The 25811-nt window shown below is 36.4% G+C and overlaps 1 protein-coding gene across 1 annotated transcript in view; it reads left to right on the plus strand.

Moving 5' to 3' along the window:
- NBEAL1 (neurobeachin like 1) overlaps window positions 1-25811 on the plus strand; it is a 175103-nt gene that overhangs the window by 114278 nt on the left and 35014 nt on the right. Inside the window, 9 exon segments of the mRNA XM_032594462.1 lie at window positions 972-1120; window positions 1715-1848; window positions 4125-4226; window positions 6268-6363; window positions 6761-6885; window positions 9777-9917; window positions 13018-13148; window positions 15628-15737; window positions 19925-20042. Coding sequence (XP_032450353.1) covers window positions 972-1120; window positions 1715-1848; window positions 4125-4226; window positions 6268-6363; window positions 6761-6885; window positions 9777-9917; window positions 13018-13148; window positions 15628-15737; window positions 19925-20042 — 1106 coding nt within the window.

Genomic DNA, 25811 nt, shown 5'->3' on the forward strand with positions numbered 1-25811 from the left:
AGCCCGGCGTCCGGCTCTGGGCTGATGGCTCGGAGCCTGAAGCCTGTTTCCGATTCTGTGTCTCCCTCTCTCTCTGCCCCTCCCCCGTTCATGCTCTGTCTCTCTCTGTCCCAAAAAAAAAAAAAAAAAAAAAAAATGAGTACTCAAGACCCAAATACATAATTTATTCTGGACATCACTTTTTTTTTTAGATTATAAACTACACATGGCAAGCATTTCTTTGGAACTTACTTTAATGTTACAAATTGACCTGGTTCAGTAGTAATCTTCATTGGCATAAATAAGATTTTTGTTAATATAATTTTAATAATTTCTGAAGATTTATAATTTATAAATTATAGTTTGTTATTTATAATTCTATTTAATTATAAATTATATAATTATGTTGTAATTACTGTTATAACTTATTTTTATTGGAGAAGATAACAGTCCTCTTAATACAAGATGACTTTATTTTAAGTAAGGTATTGCTATAGTAGCCCTTTGTATTATCTCCAGTTCCATTGTAGAGACATTATGATGATATTGTTGCTCTAGATTTAGTTGCTCTTGAAAAGTCTCATTTTACAGTTTAAGAATCAGTCATAATTAGTGCTTCTGATAATTATTCATAAAACATCACTAATGATGCATTCCTTTATTCACAGATTCATATTTCCCTAGGTCAACTCATCTCTCGCAAATATAACTAAAATGACATGACTAGTATTGCTGTATGTTCGAACTGTCCTCTGCCAGTAGTCTTAAAGATTCACTATATTTTGTTTTAATGGGCCACATACAATTAAAATACAAAACTTTGTTTTTTTTTAACTGAGTTATTGGGAAATAACATTTTGGACAGTATTTAATTAGTTTAATATTCAGTGGAATATTTTTATAGGTAATTCAAATACTCTTTCTTGATATTCTTTTCCATTTACACAGAATACGTTGGATGGTTTTTGTTTGGTTGATTTTTGTTTTTACAGTGATGAAAAAGAAGAACAGGATCAAAAAGAAAAATTGGTGTTGTCAGAAGACTGTGAGCTCATTACAATAATTGACGTAATTCCTGGCAGATTAGAAATTACTACTCAACACATTTACTTCTATGATTGCAGCATTGAAAAAGAAGATGGTGAGGAGTTCTGGGGGAATAATTTCTGTTGTTCAATAGTTAAGTATCCAGCTTATTAATCATTAATGAGAAGAAAACAGTGACATAGGATTGTGGGATTGTGGTCTATTATGTAAGAGGAGAAATGGAAAGTCAATATGGAATTAAATTTCAACAATGTATTGGAGGGAATGCTTTTTTAATGTTTTTTAAAGATTTGGTAAGAGGGATTGCTGTAAACTTGTGTTATAAAATGCAGTCTTAATTTTATTTGCACATTTATTTCTATCAGCTTTTCACATAATTCATTATCTGAAAATTAAACAATATTTAAATCTAAAATGCCAACATAAAGAGAAAAGGAAAAATGTTTTTGAGATGTAATGATCAGGATTATTCTGTTTTCATGAGAAGAAAATAGAATAGCTATAGAATTTAAAAATACTTTTAAAAGAAACCATCTAAACATCCACTAAATTTATCAAATGGTTTTTATGAAATAAATGTAATTCCTTTTCCCTAAGTGCTACTTTTGTTAGGAGCTAGGAGATATCTTCTGCATAATACAAGTAACTTCATATGGTACTCTGGTCACAAGATTTCTTCTGTTTTCAGGAGTAGGCTTTGATTTCAAGTGGCCTCATTCTCAGATTCGAGAGATTCACCTGCGGCGTTACAATTTAAGGAGGTCCGCCCTTGAGATTTTTCATGTTGACCAATCCAACTACTTTCTCAATTTCAAAAAGGAGGTATGTAAGATGCTGCCTTTCTGGAAGCCTCCAAGTATTAGCTTGAAATAATTTTCCACCTAGTGAGCTGTGTAAAACTTTGGACTCATTTGTAAAGTCAAAATATTAGAGGAAAAAAATCTCTGCCTTAGGGGCTAAGTAGTATATGAATTTTTGTTGGGATTTATGTTTGAGTATTTTTAGGTTGCTTGTTTTCAGTGTTTATTTATGAGTAGATAAATCAGTAGAATATTGAGTGTCAGCCAATAAGTGCCTCACAGTATCCAGTTGTGAAATAATATCAATAGATACTATTTGACAAATTGATGAAATTGGGTTGGGTTCAGTTAAATAATAATGGGGCAGGTATTTTTTCCAGGAGTAGAGTATATTCTTTTTTTTCCCCCAAAAGTTAATTTATTTATTTTTGAGAGAGAATACAAGCTGGGGAGGGACAGAGAAAGAGAGACACAGAATCCAAAGCAGACTCCAGGCTCTGAGCTGTCAGCATAGAACCCAATATGGGGCTCAAACCCATGAACTGCAAGATCACAACCTAAGCTGAAGTCAGATGCTTATGGACTCAGCCACCCAGGCGCCCCAGGAGTGGAGTATATTCTTGAATAGTGTAAGTGGTTAAGTGATTACCACTGAAGCCAGATTGTCTAGGTCCAGGTACTAGCTCTGCCAATAGCTGTGTGTCTTCAGCATATTACTTAGGATTCTTACTCCCAACCTTCCTTCCCTCTTTTTTTCACAGTGATGGAGTCACACTTCTATCACTGTCTGACAACTCTTGATCTTGCCTAGCTTTCTTTCCATTTTCTCTCACAGGCGTCTTTCCTGATAAATTCCTTGAATGTTCAATTCAGTTTTGCTGTAGTCAGTAACTAAGTTTCTGTTCATTTGTGGGATCCAGGTTTACTTGTAGATGATTTTATTCAGATGTTTAAAGGCATTTTGTATTTTTATAAAATAATACTTTTTTACTGTTAAAAATAAATTTTCTCCATAGGAATATACAAAGCTTATGTTTTTAGGAAGGTGTGTCAAACCAAGCATGTTCTTGTTGAATACTGTCCTTTTGTATAACTTTAGAGGTTTTACTATTTTTTTGGTGTTTTTTTTTTTTTAATGTTTATTTATTTATTTTGAGAGACCAAGAGCACGAGTGTGAGCTGGGGAGGGTCAGAGAGAGAGAAGAGAGAGAATTCCCAATCAGGCTCCACAGTCAGTGTGTGGAGCCTGATGTTGGGCTCAAACTCACAGACCATGAGATCATGACCTGAGCTGAAGTCTGATGCTTAACCGACTGAGCCACCCAGGCACTTTTAGAGGTTTTTTATTTTTTTAAGTTTATTTATTTACTTTGAGAGAAAGAGAGAGAATGGGGAAGGGACAGAGAGAGGAAGGGGAGAGTGTGCAGGGGAGGGGCAGAGAGACACGGAAAGAGAGAATCCCAAGCAGGCACTATACTATCAGCACAGAGCCTGACATGGGGCTCCAATCCCACAAACCTGTGAGATCATGACCTGAGCCAAGATCAAGAATCGGACGCTCAACCAACCAAGCCACCCAGGTGCTTCTAACTTTAGAGTTTTTAAAGCACATTTATATGCAGTATCTAATCTTCATAACAACCTTCAGATTAGATATGGCAAATTCCATTATTCCTTTTTTTTTATAGATGAGGAAACTGAAGTTCAAAGATGAATTTTATTACTTTACATTTGGGTAGCCCTGAAAAATTCAGAAAACTGTAAGGATAGAGACAAATGAGACTCAGTAAATTAATGATTTGCCAGTATGATAAGTAAATAACAAAACTAAATTTGAACTGGACTTGAGCTAGTTTTATGATTTAGTGTCTGGTGATCCTTCCAGTATACACTGTAACCTTTTCAAAATTTATATGGCCTGACTTCACCAAATCTAGTATAGTAGAGAAGTTAAAACCATAATCCTCTATGAGAACTGTCCAGAATAGGCAAATCTGTAGAGGCAGAAAGTAGGTTAGCAATTGTCGGGGGATGAGAGGGAGTGGGAACTGGGTGGGGGGTGATGGCTAGTGAGTGTGGAGTTTCTTTTGAGGATGATAAAAATGTTCCAGAGTTAGATCATGTTTGTGGTTGCACAGCTCTGTGAATATACAAAAAGACCCATTGAATTACATACTTCAAAGGGTAGATTTTGTGACATGTGAATTGTATCTCAGTAAAGCAATTACAAAAACCATAATCGCAGTTTGTTTTGATCAATTTTTAAACTATAAAATGCTGTTTGTTTGTGTTTTTTAGGTTAGAAACAAAGTATATAGCAGACTATTGTCACTTCATTCTCCAAATAGTTACGGAACCAGATCACCACAGGAATTGTTCAAAGCATCAGGATTGACACAGGTAGGAAATTTCAACAGTCACTTTTTTTTTTATGTTTATTTTATTTATTTTGAGAGAGAGAGAGAGAATGCACATTAGCAGGGGAGGCGCAGAGAGAGGGAGAGAGAGAATCTCAAGCAGGCTCTACACTGTCAGCCCTGAGTCCAACATGGGGCTTGATTTCATGGTTCAGGAGTCTCCTGACCCACTTAACTGGACTGAGCCACCCAGGCGCCCCTAACAGTCACTATTTTTATGTTCATTTTATATCTCAGGCTTTTGCTTAAACGTAAAACTTTCTCTTCTGATTATTTTATTTTGATTATTATAACCATTCTTCCATTCAAATTGATGTTTTGAATTATCTTTGAATCTTCCTGTTTCACTAATGCATAGTACCCTGTCCTCCAGCTCCCATATCATTTGGTTCCCAGGCATATCTTACGAATTCTTCTAATAATTTTATCTTTTAAAAATATAGCAGGTGAATTTGCTGGGTTTTTTTCCTAATAATAGAAGTTATCCATACATGAAGTAAATAAAAAGTGGGAAAATACAAAAGACACTATGGCAAAAAAAAAGGCAAAAAATGACCAATTCTTCTATCTGCCAAAGCTAATTAATGCTGTTTTTTATCCCCACCTATATTCCAACATCTCTCTTACGTTTCTGCTACCAAAAACCAAGGAAAGGCCATTGTTTTTTGCTCTCCAGGACTATCAGTAGTCTCCTAACTCAGGTCTCTGCCTCCTGGCTCTTTCCTTTCTCTTACATATGCATTAGTCTTAATCTTAAATGTGGCTCTTGTTCAAAAGCTATCATCAATCCCTTCTTGTTGCTTATGGAATAAGCTTTATTTAGTGGAGTACATTTCCTGTTTTTTTTGGAATAAACTTTATTCATTAGAGTATTTCTCAGGTTAGCACTCAAGAATAATTATAATTGGGCTTTCTGTAAAATCTCTCTATATATATACATTCATTTCTCACCATTTCCCATGAGTGTATCTTTTGCTTAAGGCACTTAGTAAACTTAAAGGTGAATGTTAATCTGTCAACAAAATTCTTGAGAATACCCATACCGTGTAATTAACAGGTTAGGTACAATGAAGTGATTAAAGAAAACAGTGATTATGATTTTCTTTAGAAAATTTGTATCTAATGTAGCAAATTCTGATCTGCTGTTACTCTGGCAAGACAGTTCTCTGAGGATAGTTAACATGAAATTTATTTAAAATTTGTAGATCATTTTAGTACATTAAGATGCTTTTTTTAAATATGTGCACTTATGAAAATTTCAATTTATAACAAAATTTTCTTTTTAAAAAAATTTATTTATTTATTTTGAGAGAAACAGAGACAGCACGAGTGGGGGAGGGGCAGAGAGAAGTGGGGGAGAGAGAGAGAATCCTAAGCAGACTCCATGATGCCTGACACAGGGCCCAAACTCATGAAACTGTGAGATCATGACCTGCATGGAAACCAAGCGTCAGATGCTTAACTGACTGAGCCACTCTTGCGCCCCTGTAACAAAATTTTCAATGTTGGACAATCCTTCAAAAATTGATCTTTTAAAGGTATTTAAATAAAATAATTTAATTCAAAAAAAGACTTAGTTCTTATGAAGTTTGACTATAATAAAAGATTTATGTTTAATTTTCTGTACCTTTTCTGAAGACTGATTTTTAAAAGGAAGTAAATTTAGGAAAAAATATATTGATTTTATTTCCTTGTTAAACTTTTTTAAAATCCCCATTCCTTTTATGAGAAAGACACCAAGATAATAGGAACAAAAGATTCTGTTAGTGGGTGCCTCGGTCGCTTGTTTGGTTAAGTGTCCCAACTTGGGCTCAGGTCATGATCTCACGGTTTGTGGGTTCAAGCCCTGCATCAGGCTCTGTGCTGACGGGTCAGAGTCTGGAGCCTGCTTCGGATTCTGTCTCTCTCTCTCTTAAAAATAAATAAACATTAAAAAAAAAAAGATTACCTTAGTACTATCAGTAATACAAACTTCGAAGAGATATAGATTAATTTTGATTTTGTTCTTTTTTTGTGCTGTCTAGAAATGGGTGAACAGAGAGATAACAAATTTTGACTACCTCATTCAAATAAATACAATGGCAGGACGAACATATAATGACCTTGCACAGTATCCAGTGGTAAGTTTTATAGAAATCTCATACATATGGAATAGCCTTTCAGTTCTATAATACATAGAAATGTATGTGTGTATTATGGTTATTTTTCATCTTTCAAAACATAAAAACTGTTTTTGCCTTTGTGTATATTTTCTCCCTTGCTATTTTCAGAAAGATTATAAACACAAAGAATAATTAAATAATTAAAGCTTTTTTTTCACTTCACTAAAAATATTCCAGTGGAATTATAGGAAGTAATGCTTCTGGTTATGGAACTGAAGCTGAATAAACATTTGCAACAAGGAAAATATTTCTAAAGACTATCCCTTTTTGTCTTAAATAAGCATTTGATATTATATATGGGGATAGTAGCTTCTCTGGTAAGGAATGTCTGAATTGTAAATTGTGGCTCTTTTAGTTTCCCTGGATTTTACAAGATTATACTTCGGAAGAGTTGGACCTTAATAATCCATCTGTATTTCGAGATCTTTCCAAACCAATTGGAGTAGTTAATGATAAAAATGCCAAAGCCATGCGAGAAAAGTAAGTGTCTTTTATCCCTTTTGAAAGACACCCATCACGTGCACCTGGGTGGCTCAGCTGGTTAAGCATCCAACTCTTGATTTTGGTTCAGGTCATGAATCATGAGATCGAGCCCTGCGTGGAGCCACGCACTGGGCGTGGAGTCTACTTAAGATTTTCTGTCTCCCTTGCCCTCCCTTTGTCTCTCTCTGTCAAAAAAAAAAGATACCCATCATTTTTTATGGTGTTTTTGAATTTGTATTGATTTCTCTTATGGCCAATCAAGTGTTACTTTTTTTAAATGCACAACTACTTTTGATAATCAGAGTCTGATAATCCCTTCATGATGTTTTTTTGAAAATATATCTCTTGTCCCTCAAGTATCTTAAATATATATAGGCTGTTTGTTTACCTTTTTTGCCAAATTTAAGTTGATATTGTTTAGAATTTCTTTCACCTTGTCATGTATGTGCCGAAAGATAATTTTTCTTCCCAGGTATTTTAGACTTAATAATTCTCTAACATGCAAAAACACACACTTAAGGGGCACCTGGGTGGCACAGTTGGTTGAGCAACTGATTCTTGACTTTGGCTCGGGTCATGATCTCGTGGTTTGTGGGTTTGAGCCCCATGGCTTAGGATTCTCTGTATCTCTCCCCTCGTCTCTCTCTGCCGCTCCTATGTGTTCTCTCTCTTCTCTCTGTCTCAAAATAATTAAACTTTTTTAAAAATCCAGCAAAAAAATACCCACTTAATATAACATTTTTGTAGATACAAAATTAACACTATTATTTACAAATGATGTGAATAAAGAATAGTGAAATGTGTAGAAAGTTACTATTTTAATTAGGAAAGGAATTTTTATAATTCTGTATGTTTACAATTGACCCTGTAAATGTCTCACGTTTTTTTTTCAAAGCAAGTTGCTGACAAGTGAAAGAATAGTCTGATTTTAATTTCCCTTTTTCTCCACGTGAAATTGTGGATGACTTGTCAGTTATGACTTCTAATAATAAGGGCAAAAACTGTTTTGCAAGCAAAATAGGTTTATTTGAGAGTAGATTGTACATTTTTTTTCTTTTATTTGCAAATCTACCTTAGGACTTTTTGCAGTGTTTAATATTTGATCTGATATACTAGTAGAATTCTGCCATGTGTTACCTCAAAGATTTTCTGACAATAACAAAAGAACAAGGTTTATTTGTTTGTTTTTTAACACTGTTCAAAAGGAAATAATTGTTTTAAATTTCAACAGTTGGGGCATCTGGGTGGCTCAGTCAGTTAAGTGTTTGACGTTTGATCTCAGTTCAGGTCTTGATAATCAGGGTTGTGAGTTCAAGCCCCACATTGCGCTCCTTGCTGGGCATGAAGCCTACTTTAAAAATTAATTAATTAATTAATTAATTAATTTAATTAAATACATTTCAGTGGTATATGTTTTTGCACTGGTACAGATGACTTTGACCTGAAAACTTTTATTCCCTTGAATATTGATTACTGTGTAACAGGAAATTGGCCTCAGCTTGATGAATTAATTACTATTTTGGTTTGAAAGTTTAATGTTTATTTCCTCTAAAAAACTTCATTCTTACTCAGATTTTATACCCACTAATTCAGATGTTACTATTCAAACCACCATTCAGAAACGATTACACACTGGTAGTGCTTACAGAATCACTATATATATCCTTTGTTTATTTTCTGGGTTAGGTCATCTTCCTACCCATAATCTTCCTTTCTTTCCTACCTTCTTCTCTTACCTTTAATTGTTAAGCATTCATTTTCACAATTCTTGACTGATCCTCCATATTTTTCTTTCATTACCTTGGCCACAAAGGGATGTCTCATTATCACATTGCTTACAACAGCAGAAAAATAGAAACAGTCCTTAATATCTAAAAGTAAAGAAATAGTTAAATTGTCATACATTCATATATGTCACTGTTATAAATACCACGTGCCTATTAAAATAGATTATTCAGTTATTTGGAAAGACATAAATAGAAAATGAAAGCCTAGGTTATGAACAATATATTATGTATAGCACTTTTATACTGAAATATATTTGTGTATTAACTTACACATTAAGGGTGGCAAATATTCATCAAAATGTTAATGTTGGGGGGACATGGGTGGCTCAGTTGGTTAAGCATCTGACTCTTGATTTCTGCTCAAGTCACAATCTCACAGTTTGTGGAATTGACCCCTGCCAGCAAGGAGCCTACTTGGGATTCTCTCTCTCCCTCTCTCTCTCTGCCCCCTCCTCAACTTTTGCATGCATTCCTACTCTCTCTCAAAATAAATTAATATTTTTTTTTAATGTTAATGTTATCTCTGGTTGATTTTAAGTTTCTCCTTTTTTGGTTCTCTGTGTTTTCTTTCTGTCTTTTTTTTTTTTTTTTAACTTTTTTTAATGTTTATTTTTGAGAGAGAGAGAGACAGCACATGTGGGGGAGGGGCAGAGAGTGAGAGGGAGACACAGAATCCAAAGCACACTCCAGGCTCTGAGCTGTCAGGACAGAGCCTGGCTCAGGGCTTGAACCCATAAATGGTGAGATCATGATCTGAGCCGAAGTTGTATGCTCAACCAACTAAGCCACCGAGGCGCCCCTTTGTGTGTGTGTGTGTGTGTGTGTGTGTGTGTGTGTTTTCTGATCTATCTATAGTAAATTGTATTATCGTATGAGACTGTTTCAGAATCCAGTTATTAGTGATACTATGTTCAGAAAGAAGTATCAATGGATAAAATTTTTTTATTTATTAACATGGTGTGATGATATGAATACATACATAATGAATAATATTAATAAGGACTTCTTAAAAACTATGTTTCTAACAATGCAATACAACCTTAATGTCCTCCTAATGTAATTTTACTGTTGTGGTTACAAAACTTTAGTTTATTTTTTTAGATATGAAAATTTTGAGGATCCTATGGGAACTATTGATAAATTTCATTATGGTACTCACTATTCAAATTCTGCTGGGGTTATGCACTATCTTATTCGCACAGAACCATTCACCACCCTTCATATCCAGCTTCAGAGTGGAAGGTATGTTTTGGATACATAAGCTGTTTTCTTGAGACTGCATGTTAGTGTTGAAAATTCTTTGCCTTCGTGTCATGTACTATATAACAGAGCCTTATCTTTTTTTATTCTCTGGTATTAGGTTTTGATTCATTTCATAGCCTCTAGATGAAAATAGCCAAACTAGTTTGAGAATGGATTAGTCCAATTGACTTACATAAATAACCTTTAAGGAGAATTCCTTTTTACTGTTATCTAGTGTACCTTTGTGATTCTTACTGGTTTTAGGAACCTACCAGAGATTTAGAGTTTAAACTGATTTCAACCTAGATCCAAGATATCTGCCAGGAATTCAAACCTAACCAATGCTTATGTATTTCTCTTTAAAATGCTTATTAATCACAAGGATTACATTATTAGCAATAACTGACACAGGTTTGTAATGCCATTGTATTATATTACCTGTCAGAATTATAACTTACTATGTTTCACACTTTCCTAATAATTCTAAAGAAACAGGCTTCTTCATGAATCCTTGGTTTTTCCAAAGTATCCTCTGGGTAGCTCCCTGTTTATTCACATTTTGTCTCCATGTTGCCTTATTCTTTAGCATTACTATTTTGCCTTTCCTACCCACCCAATCAAGCTATTTAAGCATTGCCTATTCTACTTTCTTTGCTTACAGTTTTATCTCTCAAAATTAACTTTTACTCCTATTTTTGTACAATAAACCTTGGCTTTCAAGAAGAGATTCTGTCCCCAATATCATATTAACCATCTCCAAATGTTACATTTACCATGATAGCAGGTAATTTTCCCCACATTAAAGTGTAAGTGGGTCTTTTCAGCTCTTAGTGACTTTATCAAATAATTTTATTACAAAGCTTCAAAAATAGATTCTGTGCTTCAAAAGACACCATCAAGAAAGGAAAAGGACAACACATTCAGGGCGAGAAAATATTTGTAGATTGTGTATCTGATAAGGGACTTGTATCTAGAAGTGTACAATGCAATAAGAAACAGACAAATGACCCAATTAAAAACTGAACAAAGGATCTGAATGGACATTTCTCCAAGGAAGATATACAAATGTCCAAGAAACATATGAAAACATGCTCAATATCATTAGTCATCAGGAAAATCCAAATCAAAACCAAATTGAGATACGTCTCCAGACCTATAGTGATGGCTATAATAAAAAAGACAGATAATACCTAGTGTTGATGAGCATTTTGAGAAATTGGAACCCTTATATACTGCCTGTGTTGGAAATGTAAGATGATGCAAACTCTGTGGAAAACAGTCTGACAGTTCTTCAAAGGGTTAAATACAGCATTATCATATGGCCTAGTAGTTCATCCCTAGCTATATAGCCAAAATACTTGAAGACAGAATATTCACACAGAAACTTGTATACAAACGTACATAGCAGCATTATTTGTAATAGCCAAAAACTAGAAACAGTCTATCAGCTGATAAAGGAATAAATAAAATGTGATATATCCATACAATGGAATATTATTTGGCCACAAGTAGGTAAAAGGAATGAAAGATTGATACATGCTGCGACATGGATGAACCTTGAAAACAATATGCTAAATGAAATAAGCCAGACAGAAAAAGTCATATGTCGTATGACTTACATGAGATGTCCCAAATAGGCAAATCCATAGAGACAGAAAGTAGATTAGTAGTTGCCAGGGAATGGAGATAGGGTGAATGGAGAGTGATTGTTAATAGATCCAGGGTTTCTTTTGGGAGTGATGAAAATATTCTAAAATTGTGGTGATTATAGCCCAACTCATTAATATACTGAAAACCACTGAATTGTGAATTATATGTAAATTTTATATCAGTAAAGCTGTTCTCCCCCACCCAAACAAAAATTTCTACCATTGAAACTATATTTCCTTGAATTTGGATGCACCATCGTTAGACGTTATTGATGACCCAATCATTAGCCATAATTAAATTCAGAGTTCTGCCAAGTTCACCTCCACCTCAAAACAAGATTGGTAGGAATAAAAAGTGTCAAATTAGTCATCAGTGTCAGTAAGTCATTACTAAGTAAATCCAGGAAGATAATATCAAAGGAGATGAAACAGAAGATGCTTTTTGTGAATAGAGAAAGTATAATAAAATTGCAACATGACTACTTGAGCTTGTTTCAACTACTGTAGGCCTGTGATGGAACTTAAAAATAAAGTTAGCGGCACCTGGGTGGCTCAGTTGGTTGAGCGTCCGACTTTGGCTCAGGTCATGATCCCACAGTTCATGGGTTCGAGTCCCTGACAGCTGTCAGCTCAGAGCCATTTAGGATCCTCTGTCCCCTCCTCTCTCTGCCCATCCCCTACTCATGCACTTTCTCTCAAAAATAAACAAACATTAAAACACATAAAATAAGTTAATGGTATATGTGAATAAAATATAAAAGCTTTAGCCACAGAACTATTTCCCTAACTCACTCTCTGGTTTTTAGCAGAAGAGTTTGTAAAGGTATTTATACAGAGAGGATTAAATCAGCATTGCTATGGATGTTGTTAATCATGTATATTAATAATGATATTTAAACTCTGTGGTTTTAAAATATCCACATAATGTTTATTCACTCTCTGTAATGAATTTACCTTAGCAAAAATTAGACCATCCTTTAAAAGTCTCTTAGAGACTGTTAAAAACTGAGAACAAACTGAGGGTTGATGGGGGGTGGGAGGGAGGGGAGGGTGGGTGATGGGTATTGAGGAGGGCACCTTTTGGGATGAGCACTGGGTGTTGTATGGAAACCAATTTGACAATAAATTTCATATATTAAAAAAAAATAAAAGTCTCTTAGATTTACATTTAATTATTTGAAAATTTTCTCTAGTGTTATTTGGTTTTCAGCTACTTTGACTAAGATGATACTTGTGATTAAAATTACAGTATTAGTTCTTGGCAACAAGACTTGAAAGATAGGTTATCATAAGAAGGAGAGCAAATTGTGTTTTTAGACATGAAGAGTAAAATTAATGAAAGAGAAGCTCTAACCATTAGGAAACATGGGGAGAGTTTAAGGTTTGTTTCATGGTTGTTGTTGCTCTCCTTCAGTATTCATTCACTGTTCTCTTCCAATCTCCATGTGCAGGTTTGACTGTGCAGATCGACAATTCCATTCCATCCCTGCCACTTGGCAGGCTCTCATGGACAATCCATATGATGTGAAAGAACTTATTCCTGAATTCTTCTATTTCCCAGAGTTTTTGGAAAATCAAAATCGTAAGAAATAGATTAAAAATTTACCTCAACGGGTCCCAGTGGAGGATCCTGAAAAATACCTTTCTGGATATTTTTGTGAAATTCTGTAGATTATTTAAGGTTCATTCTGTCTGTACTATTTAGTAATAGGGTTTAACCAATGCCCAGTTGTAGTCTTACTTTTCCAGGAAAATGCTACACTGGCCTATGATGAATCAAATTTGAGTTGGTGAGAGAATTTATTAAAGTACAGTGGTTACTAGAAAGGAAAAATGCCATTGCTCTTTCAGCCATATAGCTAGCCACTTAGGTTAAAAGTGTTTGAGTTAGATAAGATGAAAATTTAGATCAGGGGTTAGCAAACTATGGGTCCATGGATTAAATCCACAGGCAAACTCATGTGTTTTTAAAGTTTTGTTGGAACACAGCCCAACCAGTTCATCTACATACAGATTGTGGCTGCTTTCATAACATAACAGCAGATTTGAGTAGTTGCAACAGAGACCATGGTGCTCACAAAGCAAAAAATATTCTTTGACACTTTATAGAACAAGTTTGCAGACTCCTGGTTTAAGGCAAATTGAAAATAATGACAGGGTGTAAATTACCACAATATTTGAAAAATCGTATTATGTTTTGAAGTAGAGAATTAAGGAGCCAATACAGTCTTTAAAAATACCCAAATACTTCCTCTGTGAAGTAGTTTGAGATTTATTTTTAAGCACAATAAGATAATGACAAGATTGTTACTACTGGTGTTCTTAAGGGAAATTGCAGTGTCAAAGGACCATTTCCAACTTCTTTTTCCTCTCCTAGTGTGTAATGTTAATGTTTGACCCTTTGCTTTTTCAGCAGAGTTATTTGCCATGCTAGGGAGAGCATATCCAGGGCTTTGTGTCCTCTGATCATACATTCTGGGACATGCTGTTGGCATCTGATTTCTCAGAGTAAGGCAGTTAAAATTGGTCACTTTCAGAAAATCAACTGAGTCTGTTAATGGATTCTGATCCTAGACTCTTACCCATAGGAGCCTCCAAAGCAGGATATCTGCACTAGGAGGGCTGAGGAGATTAAATTTGGATGTAGAAGTTATACTCTTAGCTTGACAATTTCTGATGTGCACTAGAGCAGTTTGCTGTCTCATACTACTGTCCTACTGTCCTCCTTTTCTAACTGTGAGTTGCTTCTTTGTTTGAAATGAGCTAGGTGGGAGAAAGCAAAGTACATTAATTAGAATGTCAACAAATAATAATATTAATTAGTAAAACAAATATTAGTAAAGTCAACTTAGAATTGTACAGGCAAGAAAATTTTAGTATTTTCCATAATAAAACCCCCAAGTTATGATGGTGTTCAGGTAGTTTTTAACATCATCATCAAAGCTAAGTTCTTCTTGTATTTTCATTCTGCTCTTCTAAGTGTTTTGACTTTGTCCTTGGCTAGTCGCTCTCATGGTTACAAATGACTGAAGCATTTCTAGGCATCATAGGCAGATACAATAGAAGAAGATTGTAATTTTTTGTGTCATTTCTTAAGAGTGAGAAATTCTTTCTCATAACTTCTCCCTATTGTCCAGAGCTGAGTCGTATACCAACCCCTACACCAGTCAACTTGTTACAGGCATAAAACATAGGGCAAGGATGGATACTTGAATAAAATCAAGATTCTGTTACCAAATAAGGAGGAATGGTTAGCACATTGGCAACAATGTCTGCTACACAGTAGTGGGGTTAACAAAGCCACAGGCCCTGTGCATCCTGTCATTCTATGACATTCAAACCTCTCTCCAGCTTTGGAACACACTGATATTTTAAGGCAGCTTCTTTTATGAAGGTCTTTTGTCTTAACACTTTTCTTTCCTCATATAAACAAGAAAACCTCATCTTTGGGACACTTTTGTCAAAATACTGCATTTTAACTATATGAGCAAATCTTTATGTCAGTATCTACTTAGAATAGTGGTATGTAAGTATATTTTTTCCATATGACAAATATAACACTTCCATTGAGTGAATTTAAAGTATAAGTTACACCAAAAAAGTTCTAAGGAGTTGCATTTTGTAAATTAACCACTAGAAGGACTATATTAATTAATTTAAATGTAAGAAGAATACTGAATATTCCGTTTTTGTGTAGATTAAGGTTTTGGTCATATCTATAGTTTTCCCCACTTCTCAACCCCAAATCAATTAGTTTTCTGATTTACCTTATAATGACTAATTTAAAACTAATAATTACCTTGTAATAACTAATTTCATTTTATTTTCATTTACCTTTTTAATCAACTGATAAAATACATTTCCAATATGATAAGAATTGTTTTTACCTGTTAAGTAAACTTAGATCAAGAGAAGGGAACTTGGTTCTCACATTTTACTCTTAATTAAAGAAGAAAAAAACTAAAAATCCTTAGTTTTGCTAAGGATTGTGCCCTCATATTGTTTTACTTGATTTATTTAAATCTAAATGATTTGATACATTTATTTTTTACTTGTCTTAGAATTTAACTTGGGTTGTCTACAAGTTTCCAAAGATGTAGTAAATGATGTCATTCTCCCCAAATGGGCTAAGTCAGCTGAAGATTTCATCTATAAACACAGGAAAGCTCTGGTAAGATTTTTGTGTTTAGTTATTAGACAGATTACTAAGATAGAGATGTATGTGTTTTCCGAAGAATGGGCTAAAGAAACAGTCTAACAGTCAGAGGAAGTATATCTGACAATTATTTTTCTAGATTAACTTGTCATCTGTTATATATGCTGTTGTAGAAAGTATAATATAGTAATTTCTTTTGAGATATTGAATCTTCTGATATCGTGAGAATATAGTATAGTCCAATGGATGTATAGCAAAAAAAAAAAAAAATGCAATTCAGTTTTATAAGGTACCTGCCTGTTATATTTTAAAGTATTCTAACGACCAAGGTGGTGTAGTTTAGTGTTTTTCAGTTCCCATATTTGTTTCAAATCTAACAAGAATGAGCACATTTTTGTGTCCTCTGAAGGATTTTTGTGTTCTCTCAAGGATTTCAGTAAGTTTTTAATACAACTGCTAAATCCTAAATTCCACTTTAAAAAATAGTCGTTTTTAGCTGAATTTCCAGCTTGAAATTAAAGGAGTAGTGAGAGTTAAGCACTGATAATTGTGTCATTTTGTAAATGATGTGGTTTTTTTTCCCTTTCAATAGTCCACTTAGTTCTCTTTCTAAACTGAAATGTTTCAGACTCTGAAACTAATTTGGCCAATACTTGGAAACACGCCTTGTCATTAATACATAGTATGTCAAATTTACAAAATTCAAGAACATTATATATGAATAAGGAGTTGGGAAAAAAACTAAGCAACTCTGAAAAATAATCTGTTACTTACTAGCTAGCCAGGAACTTCTCAGATGTATTCCTCTATAGTATCTATGACATGAAGTAAGGGTCCAGGATTTTAGGAAGACACGCTCTTTATATTAAAATATTAGAAACCTGTGTTTCAGTTATGTATTGCTATATAAAAAACTATCCAAAATTTAGTGGCTTAAAATATACCCATTTTATTATCTCTCACAGTTCTGTGAGTTGGCTGGTTTCATTTGAGCAATTCTCATCTTGTTGAGGTTCTCATAGCCTTGCAGGCATATAACAGCTGAGGTTGAGGTCATCTGGAGGTTGCATTGAGACACTGGAATGCTGGACTTTTCTCTCTTTCCATGTATTCTCAAGATATCTCCTCTTCATGTAGTCTCTCTAGCTAGGTAGCCAGATATCTACATGTCCACAGCTCAGAAAAGAGTACAAAATTGGAAGGCTTCTACCCTTTCTTAAAGCTTAAGTCTGTGAACTGTCACAGCACTTCTGTCACCCTGTCAAACAGTAATAGGATCAGTACAGATTCAAGAGCAGAGAAAGTAGGGCCAACCCGTTAAGCATCTGACTTCAGCTCAGGTCATGATCTCATGGTTTATGAGTTCGAGTACCACATCAGGTGAGCACAAGCCCCACTCAGGTGAGCTCTGCTTCTCTCTCTCTCTCTCTCTCTCTCTCTCTCTCTCTCTCTGCCCCCCGCTCACTTGCACCCTCTCTCTCTTAAAAAAAGCAAGGAAAGTAAACTCCATTTCACAATGGTGGGAGGGAAAAAGAATTTGCAACCATATTTAATCCATCACACGCAGTCTGCCCTCTGACTACAAATTATTTACATTCCTCCTATGTGCAAAATGTACATACTTCCTCTTAAGATCCTCCCAAAGGCTTATGTCAGGGACTTTTAAGTCAGGTATCTACAATCTTTTTCTATAAAAAAGGACCAGATAGTAAATATTTTTGCTGGCTTTAAGGTCTGTGGCAAAATTCTGCCACTATAGTGCAAAAAAAATTAGACGTGGCTGTGTTCTACTACTCTAGAAATTTTGAGCTAGTAAAACTTGGTCCACAAGCAGTAAGTAGTGTGCTGATCCCTGCATTAAAGCATGATGTCTGAAGTCCAGAATCTTCTTAGTAATCTAAATCAAATCTATTTGTGCACAAAACTATACAGGTGTGTCTCCTCTTGATCTGAAGATTGTGGAGTAAAGAAACAGGTTATATGCCCCCACATAACAACAGTGGTGTGACCAGGACAGGAGAACTATAATAGACACTCTCATTCAAAAGGGAGATTAAAAAGGGCACCTGACTGACTCAGTTGGTAGAGCATGAGATTCTTGATCTTGGGGTCATGAGTTTCAGCCCCATGTTGGGCAAATAATTTAATTTCAAAAAGGGTGGGGGAGAGAAAAACAAGGGCTATGTAACAGTAATTGGTTTATAGCAATTCAGAATTCCAACAGGGACATGCTTTCCGTTCCTTTACGAGGGCCCAGTGCTATTCCAGTGGTTCTTTGTGGCTCTTTTGTTTTACCCTTTGGCTCTTAGCTTCCTATTTTGAGTCATTCTCTCTTTTACCTCAAAAAAAAAAAAAAAATTGCATGAGTATCTTTGTCAGCCTCTTACCTAACCACAGTAAATTGAAAATCAAAGGCCTCTCATCTTTTTTTTTTTTTAACAGTCTCTACTTACTTCAGTCTGAACTAATATAATTTCTTTTAAAATTTAATGGGTTTCTTACGCATCAGTATTATCGGACAAAAACCATTTCACATTATTTTAGAATACGATCCATTATTTCCTTTGGGCCAAGCTGGAAGCTAATGTGGGAAAATACCTTTAAGATTCTTAAGATATTGGGGAGCCTGGTTGGCTGTTGGTTAAGCATCCAACTTTGGCTCAGGTCATGATCTCACGGTTCGCGAGTTCAAGTCCCGCATCGGGCTCTGCTGACAGCTCAGAGCCTGGAGCCTGTTTCAGATTCTGTGTCTTCCTCTCTCTCTGACCTTTCTGGCTCAAAAATAAAATAAGACGTTACAAAAAGCAAAAAAGATTCTTAAGATATTCTCTTTTCTAGTTGAGTGGGTCTGTGTGGCACAGCCTGAAATCTTTGAGGTGTGAACAGATTGCTTCACAGCTACACTCTTGAACTAAACGTTCACCTGAGACCATATTTTACAGGCTACACACTGATTTCATCATTGACCTTGGCCATTTCTCACTTCAAGAGTCTTTGCTCTCTAGTATCCTGAAAATGAGAAATAATTTTATTTGGAACCCAGCAAGATCTGCTCCTTTATATTTTTCTTAAATTATGCTTAAAATCCAAATAGCTCTTTTTTTAAACTCATGTTACTCCTTCTACGCTTTATCACAGGCAGTTAAAGGCACAAATTACCAGTTAAAAACATTTTGCCCGAAAATCCCCATCCCCATACAGTACCCAGGTGCTCATCACAACAAGTGCACTCCTTAATTCCCATCACCTATTTAACCCATCCTTCCGGGGCGCCTGGGTGGTGCAGTCGGTTAAGCGTCCGACTTCAGCCAGGTCACGATCTCGCGGTCCGTGAGTTCGAGCCCCGCGTCAGGCTCTGGGCTGATGGCTCAGAGCCTGGAGCCTGTTTCCGATTGTGTCTCCCTCTCTCTCTGCCCCTCCCCCGTTCATGCTCTGTCTCTCTCTGTCCCAAAAATAAATAAACGTTGAAAAAAAAAAAAAATTTTAACCCATCCTTCCACCCATTGTATGGAAGTGTTGAATCACTATATTGTATACCAGAAACTAGTATTATACTGTATGTTACCCAACTGGAGTTAAAATAGAAACTGAAAAAAAATCTCTACCCCAGATTCATGAGGTAATTAGGTACTCTTTCTCTCTTTGTTAGAACTAAACTTGAATCCCCTTTTCTCCTGTCTCCAATAACAATTGTCATATTGTCTTTCAAACCGTCACTAACAGGCTTCAGGAGGTCCTTCAAGCCTCTCTGCCTGCCACCCAGTCCACCTTTTTAGTGGGGTGGTATCAAGTTGGGTAGGTTGGAGGGGGTGATTTCAGCCATCTTTAATCTACCCCAACTGGTTTGTTTCTTTGAAGTGAGTTTCTAGATGGCTATGTGAATGGAAATTTAACAAGAAAGATACATCCATAGCCATCATTAAGTTTTTTGTTGTTGATATTTGACTATTAGAATATTTGAGTATTTCTTTAGCCATTAGTTAAGAGATATATTATTAAATATTAATAAATATGTTTATATTGTACTAGATAGAATCTATGTAAAATATGTAGTAGATGCTGATCAAATGTTTAACATGATTTTGATATAATTTTCTTTATAGTTGTAACATTTTTGGGTAGAAATGCTTGATTTACTTTTTAAAAAGACTCATATTTACATTGTTGTTGGAAGGTGTCTCTATTATTTGTTCTTTTTCTAGGAGTCTGAATATGTTTCTGCTCATCTTCATGAATGGATAGATCTGATTTTTGGCTATAAACAGAGGGGTCCAGCTGCAGTGGAAGCACTCAATGTTTTCTATTACTGTAGTTATGAAGGTATAGCCTATATACTTTTTATCTTGCATTCAATCAATGGAAAGTATTATTTAATAGGTGGTTATATGTGGTATTTTGGACATGAGAAAGACTGCATTTAAAAATAGTTTAAATGATCTTTTTTATTTGAAAGGTTAAGAGATGTGTGTGTGTGTTTTTTAATTTTTTTAATGTTTATTTATTTATGAAAGACAGAGAGCACGAGTAGGAGAGGGGCAGAGAGAGAAGGAGACAGAATCCAAAGCAGACTCCAGGCTCTGAGCTGTCAGCACAGAGCCTGACTTGGAGCTCAAACTCACAAACTGTGAGATCATGACCTGAGCTGAAGTTGGACGCTTAACTGACTGAGCCATCCAGGTGCCCCTGATGTGTGGTTGTTTTAAATAGTAGTTAGGAGTATATGTGCAGATCTTCACTTTGCAGAGCAAAGGAAGCCATCAATAAAACAAAAAGGCAACCTACGCAGTGGGAGAAGATATTTGCAAGTTATATATCTGATAAGGGGTTAATATCCAAAATATATAAAGAATTTATACAACTCAGGGCGCCTGGATGGCTCAGTTGGTTAAGCGTCCGACTCTTGATATTGGCTCAAGTTGTGATCTGCCAGTCATGGGATCAAGCCCCATGTAGGTCTTCACGCTGGGCATGGAGCTACTTGGTATTCTCTCTCCCCTTCCCCTGCTTGTTTGCTTGTGTGCACGTTCTGTCTCTCAAATAAAATTGAAAAAAAAAATTTATACAACTCAACACCAAAAAACAAATAATCCCATTTTTACAATGGGCAGAGGACCTGAACAGACCTTTTTCCAAAGACAACATACAGATAGCCAACAGACACATGAAAAGATGCTCAGCATCACTCATCATCAGGGAAATACAAATCAAAACCACAGTGAGATATCACCTTACACCTGTCAGAATGACTAAAATAAAAAAACATAAGGATAGCTGGGAAAATGGTGGTGTAGGAGCACGCTGGGCTCACCTTGTCCTGCTGATCGCTTAGATTCCACCCACATCTGCCTAAATAACCCAGAAGTCCACCAGAAGGCTAGCAAAACAGACTCTCCAGAGCCAAGCATAGATAAGAGGCCCACGGAAGAGGGTAGGAAGGTCAAAGAGGCAGCGTGTGCTACACGGACTTGGTAGGAGGGAGCCAGGGCAGTAGAGGGAGAGCCCACCAGGCAAGACAAAGCCCCCAAAGTCTGGCTTGCAAAAGTGGAAGGGCCGGACTCCGTGAGTTCTGACGCCAGCGGGACTTAACATCTGGAATGTTAAAAGTCAATAGCTCTGCTCTCGGAGAGCAGGGAGGGAGAGTTGTTGAACCCTGAATGACAGAGCTCTGCAGGGGGAACAAAGGTGCTGGGAAGCGCCATTTCCTTCTCCCATCCCCCAGCTGAAATTCCAAAGGGAACCAGTTCCTCTCACCGAACTTGCTTGTACTGCGCAAACCCTCAACACTGATTCTGTGGGTCCATCCCTCCCACAGACCTGCCTCCCTCCTGGTGCTGCAGGGCCCCTCCCACGGCAAGGCTAGCTAAGCCTGCCCCTCCCGCCCCTGTGCACCATCCAGATCCACCCCATCTAATATGCCTTTGGCCAGATCCCATCAAAGCAGCACCACAACCCTGGCAGTGTGCAAGCAGCCCAGACAGGGACCACAGCACTCCACAGTGAGTCCTGCCCCTGGGAGAGGGGAAGATAAGGTACACACCAGTCTGACTGTGGTCCCGGTGGAGGGCTGGGGGCAGACATCAGGTCTGACTGCGGCCCCGCCCACCAACACAAGTTTCTCCAGATAGTACAGGGGAAGTGCCCTGCAGTTCCACACCACCCCAGGGACTACCCAAAATGACGAAACGGAAGAACTCTCCTCAAAAGAAACTCCAGGAAGTAGTGACAGCTAACGAATTGATCAAAACCGATTTAAGCAATATAACACAACAAAAATTTAGAATAATAGTCATAAAATTAATGCTGGGCTTGAAAAAAGCGTAGAGGACAGCAGAGAATCTAATGCTACAGAGAGCAAGAGACTAAAAAATAGTCATGAGGAACTAAAAAATGCTATAAATAAGGTGCAAAATAAAATGGAGGCGGCCATAGCTAGACTGAAGAGGCAGAGGAGAGAATAGGTGAATTAGAAGATAAAATTATGGAAAAAGAGGAAGCTGAGAAAAAGATTAAAAAATCCAGGATATGAGGGGAGAATTAGAGAACTAAGTGATGCAATCAAATGGAACAATATCCATATCATAGGAATTCCAGAAGAAAAAGAGGGAGAGAAAGGGTCTGAAGGTGTAGTTGAACAAATCATAGCTGAGAACTTCCCTGATCTGGGGAAGGAAAAAGGCACTGAAATCCAAGAGGCACGGAGAACTCCCTTCAGACTTAACTTGAATCGATCTTTTGCAAGACATATCATAGCGAAACTGGCAAAATACAGGGATAAAGAGAAAATTCTGAAAGCAGCTAGGGATAATCAGATCCTAACTTACAAAGGTAGACACATAAGAGTAGTAGCAGACCTATCTACTGAAACTTGGCAGGCCAGAAAGGAATGGCAGGAAATCTTCAATGTAATGAACAGAAAAAATATGCAGCCGAGAATCCTTTATCCAGCAAGTCTGTCATTCAGAATAGAAGGAGATATAAAGGTTTTCCCGAACAAACAGAAACTGAAAGAATCATCACCACTAAACCAGTCCTACAGGAGATCCTAAGCGGGACTCTGTGAGTGAAATGTTGCAAGGACCACAAAGTACTAGAGACATCACTACAAGCATGAAACCTACAGACATCACAATGACTCTAAACCCATATCTTTCAATAATAACACTGAATATAAATGGACTAAATGCTCCAACCAAAAGACATAGGGTATCAAAATGGATAAAAAAAACAAGACCCATCTATTTGCTGTCTACAAGAAACTCATTTTAGACCTGAGGACACCTTCAAATTGAAAGTGAGGGGATGGAGAACTATCTATCATGCTACTAGAAGTCAAAAGAAAGCTGGAGTAGTCATACTTATATCAGACAAAGTAGACTTTAAATTAAAAGCTATAACAAGAGATGAAGAAGGGCATTATATAATAATTACAGGGTCTATCCATATGACGAACTAACAAGTATAAATGTCTATGCGCTGAAAATGGGAGCCCCCCAAATATATAAAACAATCACAAACAAAAGTAACCTTATTGATAAGAATGTGGTGATTGCAGGGGACGTTAATACTCCACTTACAGCAATGGATAGGTCATCTAGACACAGGATCAATAAAGAAACAAGGGCCCTGAATGATACATTGGACCAGATGGACTTGACAGATATATTTAGGACTCTGCATCCCAAAGCAACAGAATATACTTTCTCCTCGAGTGCACATGGAACATTCTCCAAGATAGATCACATACTGGGTTACAAAACAGCCCTTCATAAGTATAAAAGAATTGAGATCATACCATGCATACTTTCAGACCACAATATTGTGAAACTTGAAATCAACCACAGGAAAAAGTCTGGAAAACCTCCAAAAGCATGGAGGTTAAAGAACACCCTACTAAAGAATGAATGGGTCAACCAGGCAATTAGAGAAGAAATTAAAAAATACATGGAAACAAATGAAAATACAACAATCCAAACGCTTTGGGATGCAGCAAAGGCAGTCCTGAGAGGAAAATACATTGCAATCCAGGCCTATCGCAAGAAACAAGAAAAATCCCAAATACAGTATCTAACGGCACACCCAAAGGAAATAGAAACAGAACAGCAAACACCCCAAACCCAGCAGAAGAAGAGAAATAATAAAGATCAGAGCAGAAATAAACAATATAGAATCTAAAAAAACTGTAGAGCAGATCAATGAAACCAAGAGCTGGTTTTTTGAAAAAGTGAACAAAATTGATAAACCTCTATCCAGGCTTCTCAAAAAGAAAAGGGAGATGACCCAAAGAGATTAAATCATGAATGAAAATGGAATTATTACAGCCAATCCCTCAGAAATACAAGCAATTATCAGGGAATACTATGAAATATTATATGCCAACAAACTGGACAACCTGGAGGAAATGGACGAATTCCTAAGCACCCATGCGCTTCCAAAACTCAAAGGGGAAGAAATAGAAAACTTGAACAGACCCATAACCAGTGAAGAAATTGAATCAGTTATCAAAAATCTCCCAACATTGTGTATGTAACAGAAACCCATGGGGGAGGGGAAGGAAAAAAAAAAAGAGGTTAGAGTGGGAGAGAGCCAAAGCATCAGAGACTCTTAAAAACTGAGAACAAACTGAGGGTTGATGGGGGGGGTGGGAGGGAAGGGAGGGTAGGTGATGGCCATTGAAGAGGGCATTTTTTGGGATGATCACTGGGTGTTGTATGGAAACCAATTTGACAATAAAATTCATATATTAAAAAATAAAAAAATAAATCTCCCAATAAATAAGAGTCCAGGATCAGATGGCTTCCCAGGGGAATTCTACCAGACATTTAAAGCAGAGATAATACCTATCCTTCTCAAGCTATTCCAAAAAATAGAAAGGGAAGGAAAACTTCCAGACTCATTCTATGAAGCCAGTATTACTTTGATTCCTAAACCAGACAGAGACCCAGCAAAAAAAGAGAACTACAGGCCAATATCCCTGATGCATATGGATGCAAAAATTCTCAACAAGATACTAGCAAATCGAATCCAACAGTATATAAAAAGAATTATTCACCATGATCAAGTGGCATTCATTCCTGGGGTGCAGGGCTGGTTCAGTATTCACAAATCAATCAATGTGATACATCACATTAATAAAAGAAAAGATAAGAACCATATGATCCTGTCAATCGATGCAGAAAAAACATTTGACAAAATTCAGCATCCTTTCTTAATAAAAACCGTCGAGAAAGTCGGGATAGAAGGAACATACTTAAACATCATAAAAGCCATTTATGAAAAGCCTACAGCTAATATCATCCTCAATGGGGAAAAACAGAGCTTTCCCCCTGAGATCAGGAACACGACAGGGATGTCCACTCTCACTTCTGTTGTTTAACATAGTGTTGGAAATTCTAGAATCAGCAGACAACAAAAGGAAATCAAAAGGCATCAATATTGGCAAAGATGAAGTCAAGCTTTCACTTTTTGCAGATGACATATTATACATGGAAATTCCGATAGACTCCACCAAAGTCTGCTAGAACTGATACACGAATTCAGCAAAGTCGCAGGATACAAAATCAGTGTACAGAAATCAGTTGCATTCTTATACACTAATAATGAAGTAACAGAAAGACAAAGAAACTGATCCCATTACAATTGCACCAAGACTCATAAAATACCTAGGAATAAACCTAACCAAAGATGTAAAAGATCTGTATGCTGCAAACTATAGAAAGCTTATGAAGGTAATTGAAGAAGATACAAAGAAATGGAAAAACATTCCGTGCTCATGGATTGGAAGAATAAATATTGTTAAAATGCCAATACTACCCAAAGCAGTCTACATATTCAATGCAATCCCAGTCAAAATTGCACCATCATTCTTCTCAAAGCTAGAACAAGCACTCCTAAAATTCATATGGAACCACAAAAGACCCCGAATAGCCAAAGTAATTTTGAAGAAGAAGACCAAAGCGGGAGGCATCACAATCCCAGACTTTAGCCTCTACTACAAAGCTGTAATCATCAAGACAGCATGGTATTGGCACAAAAACAGACACATAGACCAATGGAATAGAATAGAGACTTCAGAATTGGACCCACAAATGT

The sequence above is a fragment of the Lynx canadensis genome, chromosome C1, assembly GCF_007474595.2.
Source record: "Lynx canadensis isolate LIC74 chromosome C1, mLynCan4.pri.v2, whole genome shotgun sequence".
In the NCBI taxonomy this organism is placed as follows: Eukaryota; Metazoa; Chordata; class Mammalia; order Carnivora; family Felidae; genus Lynx; species Lynx canadensis.